The following is a 27,104-nucleotide window of genomic DNA, read 5'->3' on the forward strand; positions in this document are numbered from 1 at the left end:
ACCATAAATCTTCCTCAGTTCTTCCTTTTTACTGTTTAACGTTTGATATATGTCCTCCTTTTTTGGGGGGTGAAGGGAGAAGGAAATGGCAACCCACACCAGTATTCTTGCCTGGGAAAAATCCCATAGACAGAGGATCTGGCTTTCCTGGTGGCTCAGATGGTAAAGTGTCTGCCTGCAATGCGGGAGACCTGGGTTGGATCCCTGGGTTGGGAGGATCCTCTGGAGAAGGATGTGGCACCCACTCCAGTACTCTTGCCTGGAAAATCCCATGGATGGAGGAGCCTGGTAGGACATGACTGAGCGACTTCACTTTCTCTTTCTTTGGAGAAAAAAGTTCCTTTTATTTTCATATTATTTGTCATTATGGCAGGTTTTGGGAATTCTTTCCCCTGAAGGCTCCAGTTTTTTGAGTCTATTATGTGTAGTTTCTTTCACAGTAGCTCTCTAGGTAATGCTTTCCTTTTTATTGTGTCTTACTTAACCTTGCTCCAGTAGCATTTTCTCTTAGGAATAAGGTAGTGTATTCTTTTCTTTACTCCTTCAGAAAGCTGCATAACTATTATCAGAGAGAATGATTGATAAAAGAAAGACACAAATTGATCTGTTTTACCACATTTTAAATCACAAGATGCCATATTTTAGTTACTGTATTAAAGTAAATCAGCTTTATAGGTTTAACACTGTTAATATTGCAATTGTATAGTCATGGAATGGAAACATTTTTCAGCTTTTCAACATTGTTTTAATTGTGACTGTTTAGCTATGGCCAATATGTTTAGGAAAAACCCCATTTCAGCTGATAACAGATGAATTTCAGAAGGTATATATTTTTAAAATGATATATCAAACTAATTTTAACAAATCATATCTTGTTTTCCATTAAATTCTAAGATGAGAAAACCCTAATACTAGCATGTAATAAATTATAATTTTGGATGGATAAGTGTTTTACAGATGCATTTCAAGGGACAAATGAGAAATTTTTGACTAATACTGTTAAGAATCAAAATACTATGAAACGGAGCTTTTTCACAAATTCACTATATATGATAGACTAGACTAAATATTCGATAATAAAATGTTGGGATATTTTACTAAACATTAGACATTAAAATGTTGGGATATTTTCCTGCTTCTCAAGAAGCATTCAGTTTAGGAAGAAAAACATACATACTTACAAGGGAACTATAACTCAAAGTGTAAGTAGTCTCACATTAAGCACTTAGAACAGTGCCTGGACCAGAGTAACTGTTGACTTTATTTTTATTGGAACTTCCCTGGTGGCTTAGCTGGTAAAGAATCCACACTTGAAACAAAGTTTCATTAGGTCATCACAATGGATATAAAAGGATACAGAATATATCAATGTTCTTTCTAGATAACTCAAAATCCCAAGAAGAAATTGTCTGTTTTGAATCACCATTTTATAAGACACCCAGCAAAACACTTTGAGGAAAATCCAGCAATAATTTCTGACTTAACAGGTTGGTAGTAATAACATTTTAATTTTAAGTATAAGTTTTGGATATTATTTTAGGTGAATTTGTCATTAGCAGATAAACTCTTTGTAATGCTTCCAGTGTTATAGTCCTATTATATTTTATTAATTTCCCTGTGCTGATTTCTTATGAGGTTCTTGACTAAGAGAAAAAATTAAAAAGTGATATGTAACATTGCTGATAAAAATTTTGTACTGAAAATAATATGACAGTAGCTAAGTTTAAAAGAGTTAATTGCCTCTCTTCTCCTGACAGCCACATAAATAAATGCTACATCATTCTTGACTTAGTTTCTTGGTATCATTCTTTAGTCTTGTGGTTTAATAGCATATCTTTTGCTGGTAAATTTTGTTTTTAATATGTATTTATACTCTACGTAGGTTGGAAAATATTTGTTTACTTCTGTTGATACTTCTTAGAGTTACGCACCAAATAGTTTTTAAATGCTTCACTTGATCTGAGTGCCCCTCGGTGATGAGTATATGGAGAATATCTCCTTGGATTTTATATTTTTTAAATAGCTGGTATTCAGGAAGATGCTTTTTTCAAATCCTGTTATGACTGAGAAGTATGCAGTAAAAGAAATCACTTAATATTTTTTAAAAAGTCAAATAAATTAATTTCTTTTACCTTAGGGACATCTATGTGGGTTCCAGTAAAAGTGTCCAAATGGACATATGTGGCTTACAATGTAAGTACACCACCAATGGATTTAACAATTTTTTTTCCAAAATATTTTAGTATTTCTCTTTCAAAGTTAGACTTTTTAAAGAAGATAAGCACTTGTCTTTTTCCCATCTTAAATCAGTTTAGTAATAATTCCCTGATATCTAGTCAGTGTTCAGTTTTCTAGTTTTATCATAACTGTCAAATTTTTTATTGTTTCCTTGTTTTCTGGTTTGCTTAAATCAGGTTACAAACAAAATCTACATATTATTTGTTGATATATCTCTTACTCCTCTTTAAATTTCTAATACCTCCTTTACCCTTTTTTTCCTTGCAGTTTATTTGTTGGGAAAAAAAAAAGTCATTTTTTCTCAGAGTTTCACGGTCTTGATTTTGCTGATTGCATTCCTGTAGTGTCATTCCATATATTCCTTTGCCTACTCCTTCCTGTGACTTGGTAGTTGAGTCTAGATGCTTCATCAGATTCACATTTTTGTTTTGCTTTTCTTTTTACTAGACTCGTCTTTTTGTGATGTTAGCAGCTATTATTGATGAAGAAGGCATAGAGTCATTAATTCATTTATTGCAAAAGCAATAAGACTGTGGTTTGATTATTCCTTCTTTATTAACTGAAATACTATATAGAAAACTTCTCATCTGCTAAATTTATCTAGAGTGGAGCAAATAGATTATGAAGGAAAAAAATGATAATTCTGTGTATCTTTGGATATTACATTTACTGGTTTTCAGAATAGTTAGTTGGCTCACCAACACCCTCCATCAGTGATCATAAGATTTTGGGGGGGGGGGGGTTCCTCTAGTGTTATCATGAGCTCAGACATTTTTGTGTTTCTGTCTAAACTAAAATACTAAAATTGTCCTGTCTTTGATACTAAAATTTCTATTAAAACTATACAAGCAACTCCTGCAGCTCAATTCCAGAAAAATAAACAACCCAATCAAAAAATAGGCCAAAGAACTAAACAGACATTTCTCCAAAGAAGACATACAGATGGCTAACAAACACATGAAAAGCTGCTCAACATCACTCATTATTAGAGAAATGCAAATCAAAACCACAATGAGGTACCATTTCACGCCTGTCAGAATGGCTGCTATCCAAAAGTCTATAAGCAATAAATGCTGGAGAGGGTGTGGAGAAAAGGGAACCCTCTTACACTGTTGGTGGGAATGCAAACTAGTACAGCCGTTATGGAGAACAGTGTGGAGATTTCTTAAAAAACTGGAAATAGAACTGCCATATGACCCAGCAATCCCACTCCTGGGCATACACACTGAGGAAACCAGGTCTGAAAGAGACACGTGCACCCCAGTGTTCATTGCAGCACTGTTACAATAGCCAGGACATGGAAGCAACCTAGATGCCCATCAGCAGACGAATGGATAAGGAAGCTGTGGTACCTATACACAATGGAATATTACTCAGCCATTAAAAAGAATTCATTTGAACCAGTTCTAATGAGATGGATGAAACTGGAGCCCATTATACAGAGTGAAGTAAGCCAGAAAGAAAAACACCAACACAGTATACTAACGCATATATGTGGAATTTAGAAAGATGGTAACGATAACCCTATATGCAAGACAGAAAAAGAGACACAGATGTATAGAACAGACTTTTGGACTCTGTGGGAGAAGGCGAGGGGGGTATGATCTGAGAGAATAGCATTGAAACATGTATATTATCAATTGTGAAACAGATCGCCAGTCCAGGGCTGGTGCACTGGGAAGACCCAGAGGGATGGCATGGGGAGGGAGGTGGAAGGGAGGATCGGGATTGGGAACACATGTAAATCCATGGCTGATTCATGTCAATGTATGGCAAAAACCCCTACAATATTGTAAAGTAATTAGCCTCCAACTAATATAAATAAATGAAAAAAAAACAAACAACAAAACTATTCCGTCTTTGACCAGTAGAAGCCATTTCAATGTAGGCTCCTGGATCTTTTTGGTATAGCTGCTCTCTAGTTGTCTTTGATGTTTTCCTCACTCTAGTATAAGATAATATTTTAGCTCATTGTGTGACATTTCCTGTCCCAGACCTTGAATCTGGCTTTTTCTCAAAGTAGCTCTTCCTAGTTTTTGGTAAACAGTATCTAAAATCCGTAACTTGGGCACTTACAGGTGTTATGAGTAGTGAGCTATCATTTCTAAGGCCTTTCCAGCGAACAGAGCTAAGAAATGTCCGGTCATGAGGCCAAAAACCAAACCCAACAAGAAAAGCAGGGATTCGTATTGATGCTTCCAAGACAAGTTCAGGTGTTCAGAGTTTGTACTGTTTTGTATTTGTATCTTCTTCTCATCCCTAGAGTAATGGTTTGCAACATCAAGAAGGATAGAATTAAAATAATCCTTTAGAATTCATTAGAATAATTATTACTTTGTCTGAATTTTTGAATTATGAAATTATCTACTCTCATAATAGTTTTATTGTGTTTTCCCTCTTGTTTTTAGGAATCTGATAAGATATATTTTACATTTCCCCTTGCAAATCACAGAAAAATCTACACTCATGTCTATTGTCAGAGCACCATGCTGGTAAGATAATTGGTACACTTTTATGTAAATTTTAAAGGCTGACTATTGTTTATTTTTAAAATTCAGCTTAATGGATTTCATCTTTAGCTATAAACTATTATTAAACCAATTTAATTGAAAAACATTTATCTGGAACAGAGTATTGATTGAAAAGTACTGATCAAAATGTATCTGTAACTGGTATACTGTTAGCTTGTACTTTGCCTCTAGCTTAGGTTTTTCCTTCTTTCTACCTTAGTTTCACTGTGTTTAGGATGAAGGAATTCAGTTCAGAGTTTCTTTAATTCTAAAATTATGTTAGTACTTTAAAGAAATAGATATATTTAAGCAAAACTGTTCTCTGTTTTATAAACTGTTCTCTGTTTTATAAACTAAATACTGTTTTTCCATTGACTTCCGTACTGAAATTTGGAGTACATTTTATACCAAATATTCTCTAAAGTAGTTTAGTAACTTTTTGTTACAGTGTTACCCAGATTTACAGTGTCAATATGATGATTTTGTGTATTTCTTTTTAATGAGTACCTACTATGCTACAAATATGTTATATGCTTTAGCATCTTTTCTTATATTAGGACTGTTTAATAATTTATCGACACTTCTTGCTTTCAGGAATTTGCCTCCCAATTTGGGTGCTTTGCTCTCTATTCTGGTTTTTTTCCCCTCATACACTAGGATTCTTCACTTTATATTTACATCTTTCAGAATTTAAGTTTCCTCATTTCCCTTTTGTTGGATTATTTGTGTTTTTTAGGACTAGGATCTAATATGTCACTTAGTTGGTTGATACTGCCATTTGATATATAGTAAAGTCAGACCAACCTAGACAGCATATTAAAAAGCAGAGACATTACTTTGCCAACAAAGGTCCATCTGGTCAAGGTTATGGTTTTTCTAGTATGGATGTGAGAGTTGGACTGTGAAGAAAGCTGAGCGCCGAAAAATTGATGCTTTTGAACTGTGGTGTTGGAGAAGACTCTTGAGAGTCCCTTGGACTGCAAGGAGATCCACCCAGTCCATCCTAAAGGAGATCAGTCCTGGGTGTTCATTGGAAGGACTGATGATGAAGCTGAAACTCCAGTACTTTGGCCACCTCATGCGAAGAGTTGACTCAGTGGAAAGACCCTGAAGCTGGGAGGGATTGGAGGCAGGAGGAGAAGGGGACGACAGAGGATGCGATGGCTGGATGGCATCACCGACTTGATGGACATGAGTTTGAGTAAACTGCAGGAGTTGGTGATGGACAGGGAGGCCTGGCGTGCTGCGATTCATGGGGTTGAAAAGAGTCGGACACGACTGAGTGACCGAACTGAACTGAAAGTCTTTAGAAGAGTTGGTAGGCAGACATTGGGGGCTAGATACTAGTGAATACTAATTTTAGTGGATTTGCCACAGTTTTGCATCTCTCAGCCTAAAATTTGGATGAACAGTTTATCCCAAGAGAATCTGGCCCTGAGGGTGATGGCTTAAAGCATCCACACTATTCCAAATAAAAATGGCAGTATTGAGAAAAATCTTTGCCAAAGTGCAAATATATCCGTTTGGTTCATTGGAGGATCCCTTTTTTGTAATAAGGTCTATGGATATGTGGAGAATCTTTTAAAATCTTCTCCATTTTTATCATAGATGTTTTCAAACGTATAAAAGTAGAGTATAACTGTTACACAGCTTTAACAGTTACCAACACTCTGCCATTCTAATGTGATTTAATCCTTCTTCACTTTTTTTGACTGAAGCATTTTTAAAGCAAAATTCAGGCATTTTATCATTTTATTCATACATATTTCAATCTTTCTAACAGAGAAGAATTTTACACATTATTATAATATCATTATTTTACCCACCAAAATTAATTACATATTCCTTAATGTCATATGGTATCTAGCCCATGTTCAATTTTCCTTTGTTCATTTAAGTTTTAAGTTGGCTTATTTGAATCAGAATCCAAAAAGTACATACATGGCATTTGATTCATAGATCTTATGTCTCTTTTATAACAGTCCCCTCTTTTTTCCTCCCATGCCATGTATTTGTTTTGGGTTTAGTTGATTGTATTCTTGTGCTATCTTTTAACATGTATTTCTGTCCCTTATGTTTTCTGTAAACTGGTAGGTAGGTAGATCTAGAATCTTGAATAAATTTTTTTTTGGTAGGAGTGTTTTATAAGTAGAGCTGCATACTTACCACATTGTTAGGTAAGTGGTTGTCCCATTTTGAGTGACAAAAAAAATCAGTGCACTGATTTTTCAGTGAACTCAGGTCCTACTGGCATGATCCATTATCAAGTTCTAATCAGTCCTTCATCTAATGATGTTAGCAGCTGTTGAGGATGTCAGTTTTTTTTTTTTTACCATAGATAGATATTTTTTTAGATCTATAAATTTTATGATCAAATAGCGTTTTCTTTTCTGTATACTTCAGGAGTTAGCAAATCCTGAGTGACTTTCTCTGATTTTTAATACAAGCTTTATAATTAGCTGAGGTAAGAGTGTTTACTAGATAACCTGAAGTTGTTCTTTTGACACCTTCTAGGTTTTAACAACACAGTGTCTTAGGGTTGGTTTGAATAATACTTTATTCAATCTGTTAGTGACTAAATCAGAATTCCCTAGACACCAAAATAAGTAGTTTGGAATATTGGCAGTTTTCATAATAAAGGCTATCTTTGATATAGGCTCCTTTAGTAGCTGCAAAAACCAGTCGTACAAATGAGTTGATCTTGAGAGGTTGCTAGGTTTTCTTTGTCTAGGCCCATGCAGTTCTCTCCTGTTGCTTTGGTTTGTAATGTCATGTATTTGTACTGGGAAGCACAGATAACTGATAAAGAAGTCAGACAAGTATTTTGTCAGCAGTGGAGAGTCGAGAAGTACCACAATGCTCTTGTTTTCTTTCAACTTACTTTTCTATGTTCTTGAAAAATATCTTAAAATTTTATTTAAACTCCATGAGGGCAGAGACTCAATCTGCTTGATTCATCATTTTTCTTGAGGGTTTAGCATAATTCCTTGGCTCCGGATTAGATTTTATAAATTCTAGTTGAATGAAAACATTGATACTTTTATTGCTCTGTCTACATACTAAGGGACAATGTATGTAGCTGTCTCAGCAGTGTTTCTTATTCTCTTATGCTCTGGTAGGAGTTCAGTATTGTTAGATCTTGGAGCACTGCTCTTACTACTTCATTAAAAGTTGAAGTGACAATCTTTGGTCATACTGCTTTTAAATAACTGAAGCTGAATATGTAATATTGTTAAAATACCACAGCCATCTCTGCAGTATTCCCAATCTGCACTAACAAAGTTACAACTAAGCTTTAGTCTTAAACCCTTGGAATTGTGTTTCAATCCAAGCACAATCTCAGTTGCATAAAAGTTACCTGTCTAGTAATCAAATGAGAACTCAAATGATAAACTAAAAAGCTATATTAGATTATTATTTTTAATTACTTGGCTTGACTCTGGCTTTTTCCCCCCTCTTTGTATGAAAGTCCACTTGTAGTTCATTCTTATTTTTTGTTAAAATGTAGGTTACTTTCTTTGTAATTTCTATCTAATTAAAGTGTGGACATTGCTGAACTCTAAATGTTTGTTCAGACATTAGACCTGCGTAGCAGTATGCTATGGAAAGATTACCCATCATCTCATCTCTCATACTGCTGCTCCAGGTTACTTGCTTACCTGTCTGTTTAGACTTCTTTGCCTACCATTGACCTGTTTGACTTTTGAGACCATTTTGAATACATTTCTGAATAGCAAGTTATTATTTTATGTTTCATTATGCCTACTGACCCTATCATAAACAGTGAAATGCTTATTTTATATAGTTATTTTCTATAATATTGTGCTTTGTTTTGTGTTACTAATCAATAGGATACAAATAGTTGGATTTTTGGCTGCATAAACAGCACTTCTATGTGGTAAGTGTTTTAAACATAAAGCCTTTAGTTGTTCATTTTCTCAACATAAGATATACTCAAATTACACTTTCAGAGTTGCTTCAAATACATTTACTGTCATTTTGCTACCGTACTAAATTATAACATTGATTTTAAAATTAAAAATAAATAAAATTAACATACTAGTAATTTTTGCAAACATTGGTAATTGGTTGCTAGGAAAAACTACTTTGTGTGCCCAAAAGGACTATGTGGATAAAGCGTATTGTGTTAGACTTACCAGACTTGACTTCATTAGAAGTGTTTCTGATAGGTCCATGGATGGTTTCTTGTTGTTCTGATGCTTATTGGTAATTTATAATACTTTAATATATTTGTCCTTTAATTATATTTTCATATGTATTTCCAAGCCGGCAAGGGGTTGATTTATCATGGAAAGCTGAACTGCTGCCAACAATTAAGGTAAATTATGGCTTTAGAATGTTAATATCCAGGTGAAAAAAATATTTGAACATATAGGAATATACAGTATGTTATTTGATTAAATTGATCTAGGTAATAAATAAATTTTGAGATTTGCTAATGTACATTTTAGAAATATTTTCTCTAGAAATACACTTAATAGAGAATAGCTTTTTTTTTTTTTAGCTTTCATAGATGAAAACAGGTCATCAATCCTAGATAAAATTAAATCTATATGTTATAGCATCATAATAAAAGATAGATAAATTTTAAGATTTAATTTGAGAGTTTGTTTAGAATGGTCTGTCTTAAAATACTGAGTTGAGTATACTCAGAATTTGTTTGGGGAAGTAAGCATCACAAAAAGACACAAAACAGATTTCAATTTCAATATTATCTGTGGCTAAACCCTTCAGTAACTATCTACTTTTATCTAAGGTTCCATAGAATTTATTTAATAATTGCTAGTGATTTCCTTAAGCAGTTGTGGCAGGTCAGTAGTCTTTACAAAAGGTTAATTTGCATACTCAACAAAATCTGTTGTTGAAAAATAGAACAATTCTAAAATTTGATATTAGAAAATGTCTGTTCTAATTTCCACATTGTATTTATTACACTGGTAATCATGTGCTAGAATTGGTAGCTTTTAGTCTTCAAATAAATATATACTTTAAAATATATTGTCAAAAAAATTGTCCTAATGAATACTGCATTCATACAGTCGGATGTGCAGTCCTCTGGTTGGCCCTGGTCATCTCCCAGCTCCAGTTGTTTGTCCTCATGAATGTTTGTTTATCTGTGTGTGTAGTCAAGTCTGTACCGCACCGAGGAGAGGGGTAATGACAGAATGAGTAATTGCAAGTCACTTACACTGGGCTGTGGGATGATTGCAGTGATTTTTTTCCTGTCGCTTTGGTCAGTCTTACTTGGCGCATATTTATTCATGTGGCTTTGTTTTGATATGACAAATAACTGATTTCACTCACAAGAACATTTTTAAGGTCTCTCACTAGTTCTATCCTAACTGTCTATGCTGGATCAAAACAAAAACAAAAGTAATAGGATGTACTTACTGACAAGTCATTGATTAAGGTGTATTAAATATTTCCTTGAATTTTCAGTTTGGGTATCCTCTTCAGTCTGTAATTTAAGAGCTGTGTGCGCTAAGTCACTTTAGTCGTGTCTGACTCCTTGCAACCGTATGGACTGTGGCCCGCCAGGCTCCTCTGTCCATGGGATTTTCCAGGCACAGATACTGGAGTGGGTTGCCATTCCCTTCTCCAGGGGATCTTCCCAACCCAGGGATCGAACCCATATCTCCTTTGGCTCCTGCATTGCAGACGGATTCTTTACCACTGAGCCACTGTAGAAGCCCAATTTAAGAGTTAGAAAGAAATAAATGATTAAAAACCTGGTAAAATATTATTTTATTACTATTTTTAAAAAGTTAACTCTTAAACCATAATATTTTTATATTATTTTTTAGTCTCAAAGATTAAACAATATATTGATCTAGTTTTAGTCCCCTGTGTTATTTTTTTCTAAATGTAAGAAACAGCTGGCTGAGCAGTAGGAGAACAAGTTCTTCCCTCTGCTTACTTTTTATAGTGGATGCTATGAGAAAGTGCTGGGCGGCATTAAAAGCCTGCTGGATTTGAGGAGAAAAGAGAGAAGTTAGAAAGGAAGGATTGTAATCTTCTGCTGTCTTAGTTATTCTCAATTGAAGATGACTGCAATTATTAAATGCAAATAAACTTTTCCATTATAATGAAAGTCAAAATTACATGTATACATTTGTGTGTGTTAGCCATTTATAAAAAGCACACAAAGTTACTTTGACGTGAAGTTGAAAGGAAAGATTGAAGTAAAAAAAATTCTGTGAGTTCTATTCTTATTTATGTCTTCTCAACAAGGGTAATGCCACATGAGAATCACACCATTTTGAGCACCTCTGCTGACTGAATTGTTAACAAATAGATGGAATCCTCTAGCAAAGCAGTTTAGGGCCTTCAGAGCACCAATCATATGGAGCTTTTCTGTCATGGCACAGTGAAGAAGTTTCTAAAAACACACAAACCACAGCACACCGACAATTTCGCGAGCCCAAATGGACTTATTGCTAAAAACAAAACAATTACCTTTGGAAAGAAATCTAAGTTATATGAGAAAAGTTACCTTGTCACTCTTTTGCCTAAATTAAACATTGCACCACAGCTTTGCCCCACACACAGCAGCAGAAATTGAAGGGTTTCTGACGTCCAAACACTGTTACTTGTTTTTTTATGTGTGTTGCCTTAGCATTAAGGTAATTTTTATTTTTAAAACACTGAAAAATTTTCAAACTTTGTATTAACCTTACCTTTCAATGTAGCAATTTCATAAATAGTATCTTGCCAAATTCCTACGGATTTTATAACTATATGGGAGCTTAACTTTATAAGTAAATGTACTTTGACATTCTCATATCTTTTTAAAGTATTCTGATCTGAAAAATTGAAAGATTGAAGGCAGGAGGAGAAGGGGACGACAGGATGAGATGGTTGGATGGCATCACAGGCTCAGTGGACAGGAGTTTGAGTAAACTCTGGGAGTTGGTGATGGACAGGGAGGCCTAGCGTGCTGCAGTTCATGGGGTCACAAAGAATCAGACACGACTGAGTGACTGAACTGACTGACCTGAAAAAAAAAATTCTTGAGAAAAAAAATTTTTCTTGAGAGCAACAAAAGCTCTCAGAGTGGATAGCTACACAGATAGCCATGGTTCTTTCTAATTAACTTATCTTTCATATTGTCTGCCGCTTCTCTGGTTGGTCTCAGTTGCCTGGAGCTTTGGCTTGTGTGGTCCTTTTGTGTGTGTGCACGTGCTCTGGCTTCCCAGGTGGCACAGTGGTAAAGAATCTGCCTGCCAATGCAGGAGACTGGGTTTGATCCCTGGGTCGGAAGATCCCCTGGAGTAGGAAATGGCAACCCTCTCTAGTATTCTTGCCTGGAAACTTCCATGGACAGAGGAGTCTGGCAGGCTATAGTCCACGGGGTTGCAAAGAGTTGGACATGACCGCGCACACAGGCACGCATGTGTGTGTGTTCAGTTGCTAAGTCGTGTCTGACTCTGCGATTGTAGCTTGCCTGGTTCCTCTGCCCATGGAATGTTCCAGGCAAGAATACTGGAGTGGGTTGCCATTTCCTACTCCTGAGAATCTTCCTGACCCAGGGATTTAACTGCATCTCCTGCCTCTGGCAGACAAATTCTTTACCACTGCGCCACCTGGGAAGCCCCTGTCACCTTTTAATTTACATTAGAATATGTAAGTTGGCTATAGAGACTTTCTTTAATCAGTTGATATGCAGCCCAGGAGTTTATTTATTTATTTATTTAGTGGAGTGCAGTTTATTACACCAGTGGGCCCAAGGCAGAGTCTCCTCTTAGCCAAGGACCCCGACCAGCATTTGTGAAAATCTTTTATACCCCATGTGTATGTGTCCAAACTCACCACCCCAGATCCCTTGAGGCTTACAAAGGAAGGGTAAATGCAATCACAATAACTCCATCATTCAGGTGTTATGTGTTCAAACAGTTAATAATCAATAAGCCCGTGGTTACATTCCAACCAGTTAACAACCGATAAGCCTGTTGTTACATTCCGATAGATACTGTCCGGAGGCCGGGGTGATTAGTGTCTGTTTTCTCTTAGGTGATGAGTAACCTGGATACGATCTTCAAGGTTCCCCTGTCCGGAGGGAGTCTTATCCTTCCATTGTCGTTCCCACAGGCACTAAGCAGAGAGTTCAGAGTCCACTGGAGAGGTTGCCACGCACGACCAGCGCGGACAGGCCTCAGATGGAGTCCAGGCCCTATGAATTCTTTCTTCATTCCCTGCTCCTGTTGCTCTTAATTCATATTATGAGCATCATTCATAGGGATATATTGCACCCTGGCTCTCCAATAGCCCAGGAGTTTAATTTAACCTGAATCTGGTCAGGTTGTTTGAGGACCACTCGTGATAGTGTGCTTCAGGTTCTCAGTCCAGATTGCCCCACATGGGTGCTTCTGAAGAACAGTGGAGATTGTTAAGTGCAGAAATTTCTTAATGCATAAGATTGTTGCAACATATAACTTACTCCCATTCCCACATCTATTGTCAGAAAAAAAAAAAAACAAACTTGAAAACTATATTTGGTAGCCTAGCTTTTCATTAAATAGACCAGTCTCCTATCTAGTCATTCCTCAAAATATGGACTGTAAGATAAGGCCTTAGCTTTGAGAAGAGAAGAGATGCTCATTTGGTGAGGTGCGTTGTTAGACTTACGTAGTTCATTCATGTCACTTACTGAACAAGTTCCAAGGGATAATGTTCATACATCATTAGCCAGCAACTGTTTATTACATGAGCTAGATCAGAATCATTTCAGATTAAGTTGCAATTGTTCTGTCATATTGAGCATCCATTCAACTATTGAGTGCTCTTTGTCATATATCACCAAAATCAATGTAGAAATCATACTGTAATATTATACAAAACAAGTAGACAAATTATAAGAGACCATATCTGGAAATAATTTTGTAAAATAATTAAATTTAGTGTTACGTTTCATTTGTTTTACTTGAAGCAATATAGTTCAGGGAATATTTGGCAGTCCATATTAACTTAATTATTAGAAATTTGACATTCAGCAGGTTCATTGACCTGAAAATGTAAACGTGGGCATTTTATGAAGTACTGAACATAAAGTTTGAAGTCAGTTTTTTTGTAACTTACTAAGTAAGAAATGGGTTTGTAATTTATCTTTTAACATGCTTTAAGCTCTGTATATCCTAAATAAAATCAGCTTTTTTTTTCATCTTTTTTAGTCTCTGACGTTAAGACTTCAAGACTATCCATCTTTGTCTCATCTTGTTGTTTATGTACCATCTATTCATGGAAGTAAGGTAACAAACAAGAGTCTGTTATCAGAATGTTTCTGGGATACTTACGCTAAATATTTAAGTCGTTTTTTGATACATTCTTCAGCATAGCACTTACCTACAACATCTAAAATAGTGGCTGGGTTGGTGATCCACTTAAGACTGTTTAAGTCATTGGGATCATCTACTCTGACTTGAACTAAGCAGAATAAATCCAATTCTTTTTCTTTCAAGTGGGAATTATTTCTACTTTATCAGTCTTTCAAAATATGTTAATTATTGAGTACCCTTTTATGTGCAAAAACTCTGTGCCAGGAATCATAGGAGGCACACAAAAGAGGAGGACATGAACTCTGTTCTCAGAAAGCTTACATACTGTTGGTAGAGGGATAGAAATATATTTGATAGCCAGGGGTAGGGGAAAATGAAAGAGGTACCCAAAAATGTAGAATACAAATCAGAATATTGCAAATCCTTGAAAGGAGTTAAAGGGGGAGATATCTCTGACTGATGAAATCACAAAAGACATTAGTTTCAGGTGATATTTAAAATTACCTTAAAGGATAGTTAGTGTTTTTATAGACAGATTGAGTATTCCAGACCTGGGCTATCTGCTTTGGTAGCCATTAGCACATGTGACTATTTAAATTTAAATTAATTAAACTTAGAGTGAAAATTCAGATCCTTAGTTGTACTAGCCATATTCCAGATGCTCAATAGTAACATTATTGCAGAAAGTTATAATGAACAACATCTTTGAGACATAAATAGTAAAATCAGAGCATGGAAGGTGTAGGGTATGTTTGGAAAATAGTGAATAAGTAAATAGTTTTAAAAGGATAGCTACCATGGATAGAGGAAAAGTAGTGGAAGAAAAGTCTGGAAAAGTAGTTCATGGCCATATTGTGGACGTCCTTCATTGGAAGATTCAGAAGCCAGAAGGGAACCAAAAGATTTTTCACCATGGTAGTAATGGGATCAGAGCTATTTGTTTTGGACAGTGAATCTATTTATGGTATAGGATGGATTAGAAGCAAGACAGACCAGGCACTTGTTAAGGGGTTTTGCAGGCTTGTAGTCGTGCAGTGGGAGTAGAAATAAAAGGATGGTAATTTTTGAGAGAAGTAGGCAGGGACATTTTACCCAGCAAACTCATCCTTCAACATCTAACCTAAGTGTGCCCTGTTTTCCTTTTATTGGAGTAAAATATTACTCCAACTCCAATAACCTCTTACTTAGTCCCATATTTTGTTTATAAGTTCTTTGAGGAATATTTTACACTGAATTATAATTTATGTCTTTATTGCCAAACCACAGTATGAACTTATTGAGAGTAAGGACTAAATGGGTTTTACTCTGCATCCTAAACCTTTAGTGAAGTGAAATCTCTAGTGACCACCAGATATACATTCAAATGTTTCTTGAATAAAAAAGTTAATGAGATTTGGGGCCAAAATCACTGGAAATATTTAAAGTAAAAAAGAAAAGGGGATGTAGTTAGGAGTCATCTCAAAGACAGTCTCAGGAGTACCTTGTAATGGATTCATTGTTTTGTTTTGCTTAGCTCAAGTGAGAGGTAATTCAACATCTTCAGTACTAAAAGCTCTCTTTAAGGGTTTTTCTTTCAGGTAAGTTGGTTTTGAATGAATTTAACATTTTCCCAAACAAGGCCTTCTCTGATTATTCCAAGAAATTAATGAGCCTTTCTCAAATAGCCAGTCTTAGCAGCCTAATAAATACTTAGTGAACACTCTTTGGAAAGTAACACTGCTTACTCTAGTTGTTGCACACCCAGTCTCACAAGGATGGTAACTTAGGTCTTTCATGATTTCTGTGTGTTTGTTACAACCCATCGCCAGAAGGATACATGTATTTAAATAGGCAGTTTAAAAAGTTTTTGAGTCAACTGATTGTCTTAATATAGTTTTCCAAATGTGAATATGGAATTACCTGAATTTTTTAATGACAGAAAACAAAATTAAGTCCATTAGAAATTTACTTATCTGTATATTTCAGAGACAGACTCATGAATTCTTTTTTGGATAAAGGTTTATTCCATAAAGAAATGGCCAAATTTTTAAAGTAATAATAAAATTTGTATTATTTTAATTACTTGTTAAAGTGATTAAAAATTTCTTCGTATCTTAGGCAGTGTCTCAGCTAAAGACACCTATAAAAATATAATGAATAATTGTGCTCAGTAAATGATTTCTCTTAACAATTTTTCTCTATATTTTTCTCTATAATGATTTTTCTATAACGGCTGTTTTTTATAATGGAAATATCTGATAGTATTCTTTGCCTTCTAATTAAAGAGGGGAAAATAAAAGCAGAGCCCTTTAGTAAATCTTTTTCTTTTGTTTCCCTATGTGTGTGCATTCTGATAGCATCTTCCCTCATCTGTTTTTCATTTTCAAAAACAATCAAAATTCCACCCAAACAAAATAAAACAGCTTAAAATTCAGTCGAAGGTGCAGTTACTGGAAAAGCCTAAGGTAGACCCCACTGGCTTTTTACTTAACAGTGCATTGCAAACTACTTGCTAGCTACAGTTAGGCATCAGATTAATTTCTTCCTCAGCTCATATAGATTAGAGTCATTTAGTTGGATTGTGGAAACAATTTTAATGAAACTGTTCTATTAGATAGCTGAGAATGAAGATCCTTACGCCACTGTGGAAATGTTATTAGACGAGAAATGTCATTATGGAAATTGCACTGATGGAGATGTCACATTTTAGGTTTATTTTTTTTTTGAGATAGCATTTCTTTTTCTTTGTACGCAGTGAACCTCTTTTCCATCTACTATAATCACTGTTTAGCCTCATGTAAGATTAGAAGTAATCTTACATGAATAGCATTAAGCATCTGTAAATGAATGGCAGTATGTCTCCAAAAGCCTTTTGTAGTCTAATTAGACTGTAGAAACATAATAAATATGGAAAATTTTAAAAGATGGAACAAGATCACATTTTATTTTGACAGAAAGTATTTGGGGATATATTATCTAAATTCCTAATTAATCTTGAATTAACTTTTGCTCTTAATGTTTTTATCCATCCTTTATGGTCCCTCTTCTACAAACACCTAAAACTAACTACAAGAAAACTGTGCTGTACATCTGCTGTTATAGATATGACCCTCTAATAATTTATTAAGTTAAGATTTTTCACCAATTTTTTTTAGCTTAGCATCTCTCCTTGAGGAATTCATGCCCCCTGAATATAGCTGGAGAGTTGGACGGTAATAGACAATAGAATGCCTTCTTCAAAACTGAAGTTTATAGATGTTTATTTTCTACTCAAATATCAAGTGAAGATATTTTACTATACATTTAATTCTATTTTTCCCTAATAAATCAATGTTTTGTATTCCAGTTTGTTGTAGATTGTGAATTCTTTAAAAAAGAGACAAGATCCATACAGCTTCCTGTAACTCATCTTTTTTCCTTTGGTAAGTACTTTGATTTTGGAAAATTTTTTTTTTCTTTCAGTTTTTGGCTTCACTGGCTCTTCATTGCGCATGGGATTTTCTTTAGATGCAATGCGTGGGCTTCCCATTGTGGTGGCTTCTTTGTTGTGGAGTATGTGCTCTGGGTGTGTGGTCTTCAGTAGTTGTGGCTCATAGGCTCTAGAGCATAGACCCAATAGTTGTGGTACATGGGCTTAGTTGCTCTGAGCCACGTAGGATCTTCCTGGATCAGGATCAAACTTGTGGTTCCTGCATTGGCAGAGAGATTCTTTACCACTGAGCCAACAGGGGAGCTGGATTTTGGAAACCTTAAGAATTGTTTTTCTTTTTGGTAGAGTGTTGATTTATTTTGCCAGTTAATTGTAATAATGAGGAGCCTTGTAACATTTTTTGTGTATATTTCTAGTATAGTTCTTAGAATAACCATGTGATGTGACTCAGTGGTTTGATTCTTGTTTAGATCTTCTGCCCATCTTTTGATTTTTTTTTTTTTTTTCAATTGAGCTGCAGAGCTGTTTGTATATTTTAGAGGTTAACCCCTTGTTAGTTGCTTTGCTGGCAGATGTTTTTACCCCCTTCTGAGGGTTATCTTTTCATTTTGTTTATGGCTTCCTTTGCTGTGCAAGAGCTTTTATGTTTAATTAGGTCCCATTTGTTTATTTTTGTTCTTATTCTCATTACTCTAGGAGGTAGATTAAAAATCTTGCTGCAGTTTATATCAAAGAGTGTTCTGCCTATGGTTTTCTCTATGAGTTTTATAGTGTCCAGCCTTACTTTTAGGTCTTTAATCCAGTTTGAGATTTTTTTTGCATATGACATTAGGGAATGTTCTGATTTCATTCTTTTACATGTATTGATATCTGGCCAATTTTTCCAGAATAACTAATTGAAGAGATTGTCTTTTCTCCGTTGAATAATCTTGCCTCCTTTTTCATAGATTAAGTGACTATCGGTGTGTGAGTTTATCTCTGGACTTTCTGTCATGTTCCATTGATCTATTTTTCTGTTTTTGTGTCAGAACCATAATGTTTTGATTACTGTAGCTATGTAGTATAGTCTGAGGTCAGGAAGCCTGATTCCTCCAGCTCCCCTTTTCTTTCTCAAGATTGCTTTGGCTATTTGTGGTCATCTGTGTTTCTACATATATTGTAAAATTTTTTGTTCTATTTCTGAGTAAAATACCATTTGTAATTGATAGGGATTGCATTGAATCTGTAGATTGCTTTGAGTAGGATAGTCATTTTCACAGTATTGATTCTTTTGATCCAAGAACATGCTGTATCTCTCCATCTGTTTGTGTTGTCTTTAATTACTTTCACTGATACCTGGTAGTTTTCTGAGTACAGGTCTTTAAGTTCAATAGATAGGTTTATTCCTAAGTATTATATTCTTTTTGTTGTGATGGTAAATGGGATCTTAGAAGAAATGCTTTCAGTACTTCATATTTGCTGTGGGTTTGTCATACATGGCCTTTATTAGGTTGAGGTATGTTCCCTCTATGTCCACTTTCTGGAGAGTTTTTACCATAAATGGATTTTGAATTTCGTCAAAAGCTTTTTCTGTATCTGTTGAGATTATCATATGGTTTTTATTTTTTAGTTTGTTAGTATGGTGTACCACATTGATTAATTAGTGTATATTGAAATGATCCATTGGTTGTTATTTAGTAGCATATTATTTAGCCTCCATGGGTTTGTATTTCTTTTTTATAGTTGTTTATTTCCTGTATTGTGGTCAGAAAAGATACTTGATATGATTTCAGTTTTCTTAAATTTACTGAGGCTTGATTTGTGACCAAGATGTGACCCATCCTGGAGAATGTCCCATGTGCACTTGAGAAGAAAGGATATTCTGTTACTTTTGGATGAAACGTTTACACATCAACTAAGTCTATCTGGTCTAATGTGTCATTTAATGCTTGTGTTTCCTTGTAATTTTCTGTCTGTCCATTGGTGGTGGTGGTCATCAGTTGCTCATTTGTGTCCAGCTCTTTGCAATCCCATGGACTGCAGCACGCCAGGCTTCCCTTGTCCTTCACCATCTCCTGGAGCTTGCTCAAACTCATGTCCATTGAGTTGGTGATGCCATCCACCCATCTCATCCTCTGTCGTCCCCTTCTCCTGCCTTCAATCTTTCCCAGCATCAGGGTCTTTTCTAAGGAGTCAGTTCTTCGTATCAGGTGGCCAAAGTATTAGAGTTTCAGCCTCAGAATCAGTCCCTCCAATGAATATTCAGGATTGAGTTCCTTTAGAATGGACTGGTTGGATCTCCTTGCAGTCCAAGGGACTCTCAAGAGTCTTCTCCAACACCACAGTTCAAAAGTCCATTGGTGTAAGTGGGTGTTAAAGACCCCCCACTGTTATTGTGCTACTGTCGATTTCCTCTTTTATGGCTGTTAGCATTTGCCTTATGTAGTGAGATGCTCCTATGTTGAGTGGATAAATATTTACAATTGTTATGTCTTCTTGGATTGATCCCTTGATCATTATGTAGTATCCTTCCTTGTCTCTTGTAACAGTCTTTGTCTGTGTTGGGTCTATCAACATTTTAATAATAAAGATGTTCTTTCTAAAATCTTTATGATGTGAGTCAGACTAAAAATGTTTTTTAAGTTAAGTACAATGTTTAGCTTCTGATTTCCTTTTTTGCCATAGTGGAAAGCAAAATTTTAAATTATTTCTTACCTCTTGTTAGAATTTGTAAAACATGCAAAAGATAGTCCATCTTTCTTGTGAAGAAGGTTAGCACAATGAATGGTATTTCAAATTAGAGTAAGTAAAGTGTGAAGGACACTTTGTATCTAATAGTTTTTCTCCTATTGTTCATTTTGAGTTGCCTTAAATTCAGTGCTGTATTTTAAAATACTGTTTACAAGAGGTACTCATTAAAATCGTTTGTAATTGAATGTCTAAGCAGTGTGTCCTAAAAGTGATTTATTAATCACAAATTGATGGTACACCTTCTATTTAAGAAATTGTTTACATGTTGATCAAATTTCTTACATCTATTTTCTTAAATTCAATTTTTGATCCTATAAAATAGTTAGGAGAATGCAACATTATGAAAAACCTGGTTATGTGTTTTAGCTGGTGCTAAATATGCCTGACAGAATCTTAACATTATATAGTATTTATTTTTTAATTATTAGAATTTTAGTGATATACTTGGTAATTATCTCAAGCCTTTTCTGTCTGTTGCACAGTGGTGGTTTGTCCTATTGTTTTCTCTTTACAAAGAAGCATCTGAACACTTGTATTTGCATATTCTTATTCAAAGGCATTCACATTTAAGTGGGTGTAATTTTTTAAATTGATTAAGGTGTTTTTTAAAAAAAGAGAAAGTAGCTACCAAGAAAGCATACCTTTTTGAAATTGGAAATATGTAGTGATTTTTTAAAACAGGTAAATGTTATTGAAAGTCCTTAAAGAAACTAAAAATAGAGCTACCATATGACCCAGCAGTCTCACTCCTGAGCACATACCCTGTTGTTCAGCCACACAGTCGTGTCTGACTCTTTGCAACCCCAGGGACTGCAGCATGCCAGGCCTTGCTGCCCCTCACCATCTCCTGGAGTTTGCCCAAGTTCATGTCCATTGCATTGGTGATACCACCCAGACAGCGTATCTTCTGACACCCTTTTCTTCTGCCCTCAGTCTTTCCCAGCATCAGGGACTTTGCTAGTGAGTTGGCTGTTCATATCAGGTGACCAAAAGACTGGAGCTTCAGTTTCAGCATCAGTCCTTCCAGTGAGCATTCAGGGTTTATTTCCTTTAAGATTGACTGGTTTGATCTCCGTGCTCTCCAGGGGGTTCTCAGGAGTCTTCTCCAGCACCACAGTTTGAAGGTATCAATTCTTTGGCACACTGCCTTCTTCATGGTCCAGCTCTTATAACTGTATGTAACCGCTGGGAAGACCATAGCCTTGACTATATGAGCCTTTATCGGCAGAGTGATGTCTCTGCTTTTCAACACATGTCTAGGTTTGTAATGGCTTTCCTGTCAAGAAGCAATCATCTTCTGATCTCATGGCTGCAGTAACCATCTGCAGTGATTTTAGAGCCCAAGAAGAGGAAATCTGTCACTGCTTCCACCTTTTCTACTTCTATTTGCCATGAAGCAATGGGGCCAGATGCCATGATCTTAGTTTTTTCAATATTTAGTTTTAAGCTGACTTTTTTCACTCTCCTTCACACTTGTCAAGAAGCTCTTTAGCTCCTCTTTGCTTTCTGCCATTTGAGTTGTATTATCTTTATATCTGAGGTTGTTGATGTTTCTTCCACTTATCTTGATTCCAGCTTGTAACTTATCCAGCCTGGCATTTCTCATGTTGTGCTCAGCATATAGATTAAATAAACAAGATGACAACAGACAGCCCTGTCGTATTCCTTCTTCGACCTTGAACCAATCAGTTGTTCCATGCAGGGTTCTAACTGTTGCATCTTAACCCACATACAGGTTTCTCAGGAGACAGGTAAGGTGATCTGGTATTCCCATCTCTTTAAGAGCTTTCCTCAGTTTGTTATGATCCACACAGTCAAAGGCTTTGGCATAGTTGATGAAATGGAGGTAGATGTTTTTCTGGAATTCACTTGCTTTCTCTGTGATCCAGTGAATGTTGGCAATTTGATTTCTGGTCCCTCTACCTTTTCTAAACCCAGTTTGGACATCTGAAAGTTCTTAGTTCATGTAATGCTGAAGAGTAGTATGCAAGATTCTAAGCGTGACCTTGTTACCATGGGAGATATACCCTGAGAAAACCGTAATTCAGAGAGGCACATGTACTGCAGTGATCATTGCAGCACTGTTTGCAGTAGCCAGGACATGGGAGCAGCCCAAACACCCATCGACGGATAAGTGGACAAAAAGTCTACAAACGGTGAATGCTGGAGAAGGTGTGGAGAAAAGGAAACCTTGCCCTGTTGGTGGGAATGGAAGACAGTATGGAGATTCCTTAAAAAACTAGGAATAAGACCACCATATGACCCAACAGTCCCACTCCTAGGCATATACCCTGAGAAAACCAAAATTGAAAAAGACATATGCACCCCAGTGTTCATTGTAGCATTATTTACAATAGCTAGAATATGGAAGCAACCTAGATGTCCATTGACAAATGGATAAAGAGGCTGTGGTACATATATACAATGGAATATTACTCAGCCATAAAAAGGAACGCATTTGAGTCAGTTCTAATGAGGTGGATAAACCTAGAGTCTATTATACAGAGTGACGTAAGTCAGAAAAAAGATAAATATTGTATACTAACGCATATATATGGAATCTAGAAAGATCGTAGTGATGAATTTATTTGCAGGGCAGCAATGGAGAAGCAGACATAGAGAACAGACTTTGGACACAGGAGGAGGGGGCGGAGAGGGTGAGATGTGTGGAGAGAGTAGCCTGGGAACATTACCACATGTAAAATAGATAGCCAGTGGGAATTGGCTGTATGACCTGGGGAACTCAAGCAGGGGCTCTGCATCATCAGCCTAGAGGGGTGGGGTGCAGAGGGGGATGGGAGAGAGGGCTAAAAGGGAGGGGACGTATGTATACCTATGGCTGATTCATGTTGATGTTTGACAGAAAACAACAAAAGTCTGTAAAGCAATTATCCTTCAGTTAAAAGATAAACGGAAAAAAGATGTGGTACATACATACAATGGAATCTCACATAATACACAATGGAATAATACTCAGCCATAAAAAGGGATGAAATTGGGTCATTTGTAGTGGTGTGGATGGACCTAGAGTCTATTGTATAGAGTGAAGTAAGGCAGAAAGAGAAAAACAAATATTAAATAATATTATATATACATGGAATCTAGAAAAATAGTACAGATGAACCTATTTGCAGGGCAGAAATAGAGACACAGACATAGCGAACAGACATGTAGACACAGTGAGGAGGGTAGGACAAATTGAGAGTATCACTGAAACATACATGTTACCATATGTAACACAGATAGTAGGAAGTTGCTGTGTAACACAGGAAACTGAACCTGGTACTCAACCCAGAGGGGTAGGTTTGAGAAGGGGAGTGGAAGGGCGGTTCAAGACGGAGGGGACATATGTATACATGTAGCTGATAAACTTTGGTTGTTCAACAACAGCAAAATTAACACAATACTATAAAGCAATTATATTCCAGTAATAAAATTTGAAAAATGAATAAAGTCATTATAAATGTTCTGTTTTTGTCCAGAATTTATTGAATGAGGATTGAATTTTTAGGAGTCCATTCTTCCATACCAAAAGCAAGAACCTATAAACTCTTTTAATATCAAAAATCTGTTGGCATTATTTAGACATTGTTTAAAGTCAGTACTTTTGTACTTTAAAAAAAAATTTTTTTTTTGGTATTCTAAGTAATACAGTACTTTTAATTCAACAGGATTGTCTTCAAGGAAAGTGATATTAAATACAAGTGGTCTGTTCTATAATATAGAGCTTCTGAACTTTGGACAGGTAATTAATTATCTTGACAGTAACAAGGACTTGATTTCACTTTACTGCTTAGTTAAACTTACAAACCTGTTTTTTTGTTTTTTACTTTCTGGTCAAACCCTATTAGATATACCAAGCTTTTAAAATCAACGTGGTAAGCAAGTGCTCAGGAGCCAAAGGTAAGTATATTTTCTGAAAAAATAGTTTTGTCATTTGAAGAATCTTTAGGTCTTCTTCACTTGAATTTTCTGTAATACTTATTTTTCCATGTAAATTAATATTTAATATATGATAATATATTTCCAATTAATATAATAGTATATTTCCAATTAATTTAACATAGACCCTTTCAACAGTAAAACTTTTGATCTGTTTTAAATATTTACATTTAAAAAATACTGTATATCTTGCTGTCCTATTGTAATAGTAATTGACATTTAGCTGTTTAATTTTTTCCAGTTTCATAGTATTTCCCATATGTTCTAATAACTTTTTGTAGGCCTAATTAAACATTATTATTAAAGAATTCTCCCTAATTTCTTATCATGTAATGTAACTCTTAATGAAATGAGTAATTGTATAAATGCAGATCAGCTCGCCTATGTGCATGCTAAGTTGTTTTGATCATGTCCGACTCTCTTGCAACCCTATGGATTGTAGCCCACCAGTCTCCTCTGTCCATGGGATTCTCCAGGCAAGAATACTGGAGTGGGTTGTCATGCCCTCCTCCAGGGGCTCTTCCCAACCCAGAGATCGAATTCACATCTCTTATGTCGCCTGCATTGGCAGCCAGGTTCTTTACCACTATCACCACCTGCAAAGCCCATCTGTAGTTACGTATCACAGTAGCTTATATAACCTTTAGTAATATAAATTTAGTAATACATATTTCCTTTATGTTTTCACAGAAGAAATCACTAGTATCTATAAACTTCATATTCCCTGGTCTTATGAAGATTCACTAACCATTGCACAGTAAGTAAATCAAAGAATTTACCTTAAACTTTGGTGTTTTTGAATAATACATAGTTTACTTTGTTTATTTAATCATAGTAAAATTTTAGTGAAATTATTTTAGTGCCTTTTAGTAAAATATAGGTTTCCTTTATGTAGCATTGTGCTCATAAGATAATACATATAATATTATAACATACAGTATTCTTATTTAAGCAGTATAGAATTTAACTTTACTTGCATCAAACAGAAACCCCTTTCTACCCTCTCCCCCAACTCATGTGTGTGTCATCTAGCTTCCTTACAGTATTTCATTGTGTGGTACTGAGTATTGACCTAGCCACGGTTATTTCACAGCATTTTGTATTTGAAAATTCATTGTTTATATTTTCAGGGTTCCATCTTCCACTGATATTTCTGTGAAACTCCATATTGCTCAACCCGATAATGATAGCCATGTAGCATTACTAAAAATGTACACGTCATCAGACTGTCAATATGAGGTAAGTTATATGTTTGCTTAATTTTTAAGATTTAGTTATAGAATATACTGGAAATATTTGGATTCCTTTTTAGAACTTTCTTAGGGTAAACCAGAATTAGTAGGTCAAGTGAATAGAATCTGTCCTACAACCAAGCTTCAGTTTGCCCTATACTGTGAGTTATTTTAGATTTTTGGAAGTTATTGGTGCTTTGATATCTTGCTTTGTGTTTCTTGCATTGAAGGATTCTGCAAGGATGTAATGGTTTTCAACTTGTGCCTTCTTGTTTCTAATACTATAGAGATAGGAAGAGCTATGTTAGTAATTTGGCTTCAAATACTGCATGCTGTCAGAATGTCCATGTTTTAACAAATATTTTATTTTCAAAAAAGTCCATGTATTGACAAAATATAGATATTTTACAATTTCTCTATGAAAGATATATTTCCTTTTCCCAGACTTTCTAATATCTAAGGAGGTATATTTATAGTAGAGATAATTAATGAACAATGAATTTCTTTTTAAAATATTGTTTTTGCTCAAATTTTTCTACATGTGCTCTGTTTGTTCCTGGTATTACATCATGTGAAACCTATTTTTATTAAATTTACTCAGAAGTGGTTTTGCTTAGCTTTTTTTAGTACCATACAATTGTAGGTTTGAGATTTTAAAGTACAAGTTACATAGAAAGTTGATTAATTTGTGCTTAATTTTTCAGCAAATAAATGTATAGTTTCTGGATTCAGTCATTCAGTGAATTCCTTTATCTTGTATGATCTGGTCATAAGATATTCCGATTAATTAACTATATTAGTTAGTAAAAGCTTACTCATGTATCATGGCATTCATCCAATCGAAAAGAAATTGATTAAGGGCATAGTTCTGAACAGTAAAACTGCAGCTGACAAATTAAATGTTGATAGTTTGGAGAATTCTTTTCATATCTTGAGTACCTTTAGGTTCATCATTATAACAATGTAGTGATTGTGATTGTTGTAGAGTGCTCATTTAATAAAATGTGAGTATAGGAAAAATAACCTTTTTAAATAATTGTTTTTTAAACTAGGTGACAGTTAAGACTTCCTTTTCACAAATACTTGGACAGGTAAGAGACTTCTTGTCAGTTATTTATTGCCTTGTGAATAGGTACTCTAAGACAGAAGTTGTAAGCATTTCTGTAAAGGGCCAGATGATAAATGTTTAGGCAAACTAAATATAGTCTCTTGCTGCTGCTGCTGCTGCCACTACTTCAGCTACTTTTTTCTTCTTTTTTCTCACATTAATAAAATCTGAAAGCCATTCTTGGTGCACAGTCCATAGTTGGCCACCCCTGGCTTTAAGGTGATGCTTTCATGTTTGATACCTCCTAAAAATGAAAATTGCTTCCTGATTTTCAAATGAATGTTATATTAAAATTTCTTGTTTCAAATTCTAGCAAACAGAATCCAACCACATATTAAAAAAATCATACATCATGACCAAGTGGGCTTTATCCCAGGAATGCAAGGATTCTTTAATATCCGCAAATCAATCAATGTAATACACCACATTAACAAATTGAAAGATAAAAACCATATGATTATCTCAATAGATGCAGAGAAAGCCTTTGACAAAATTCAACACCCATTTATGATTAAAACTCTCCAGAAAGCAGGAATAGAAGGAACATACCTCAACATAATAAAAGCTATATATGACAAACCCACAGCAAGCATTAGCCTCAATGGTGAAAAATTGAAAGCATTTCCCCTGAAATCAGGAACA

At 35.2% G+C, this 27,104-nt stretch overlaps 1 protein-coding gene across 2 annotated transcripts in view; it reads left to right on the forward strand.

The window, feature by feature from the left end:
* The window catches only part of PGAP1 (post-GPI attachment to proteins inositol deacylase 1), a 76,552-nt gene that overhangs the window by 26,590 nt on the left and 22,858 nt on the right, over positions 1–27,104 (forward strand). For both annotated transcript variants that reach the window (XM_043910505.1, XM_043910506.1), the window contains exons 8-19: positions 1,382–1,487; positions 2,138–2,193; positions 4,647–4,730; positions 8,600–8,646; positions 9,036–9,087; positions 13,937–14,014; positions 17,367–17,442; positions 23,852–23,925; positions 24,032–24,083; positions 24,813–24,879; positions 25,253–25,361; positions 26,407–26,445. In XM_043910505.1, coding sequence (XP_043766440.1) covers positions 1,382–1,487; positions 2,138–2,193; positions 4,647–4,730; positions 8,600–8,646; positions 9,036–9,087; positions 13,937–14,014; positions 17,367–17,442; positions 23,852–23,925; positions 24,032–24,083; positions 24,813–24,879; positions 25,253–25,361; positions 26,407–26,445 — 840 coding nt within the window. The remainder of the gene's footprint in view (positions 1–1,381; positions 1,488–2,137; positions 2,194–4,646; positions 4,731–8,599; positions 8,647–9,035; positions 9,088–13,936; positions 14,015–17,366; positions 17,443–23,851; positions 23,926–24,031; positions 24,084–24,812; positions 24,880–25,252; positions 25,362–26,406; positions 26,446–27,104) is intronic.

This window comes from Cervus elaphus, chromosome 8 (genome assembly GCF_910594005.1).
Source record: "Cervus elaphus chromosome 8, mCerEla1.1, whole genome shotgun sequence".
Taxonomy (NCBI): domain Eukaryota; kingdom Metazoa; phylum Chordata; class Mammalia; order Artiodactyla; family Cervidae; genus Cervus; species Cervus elaphus.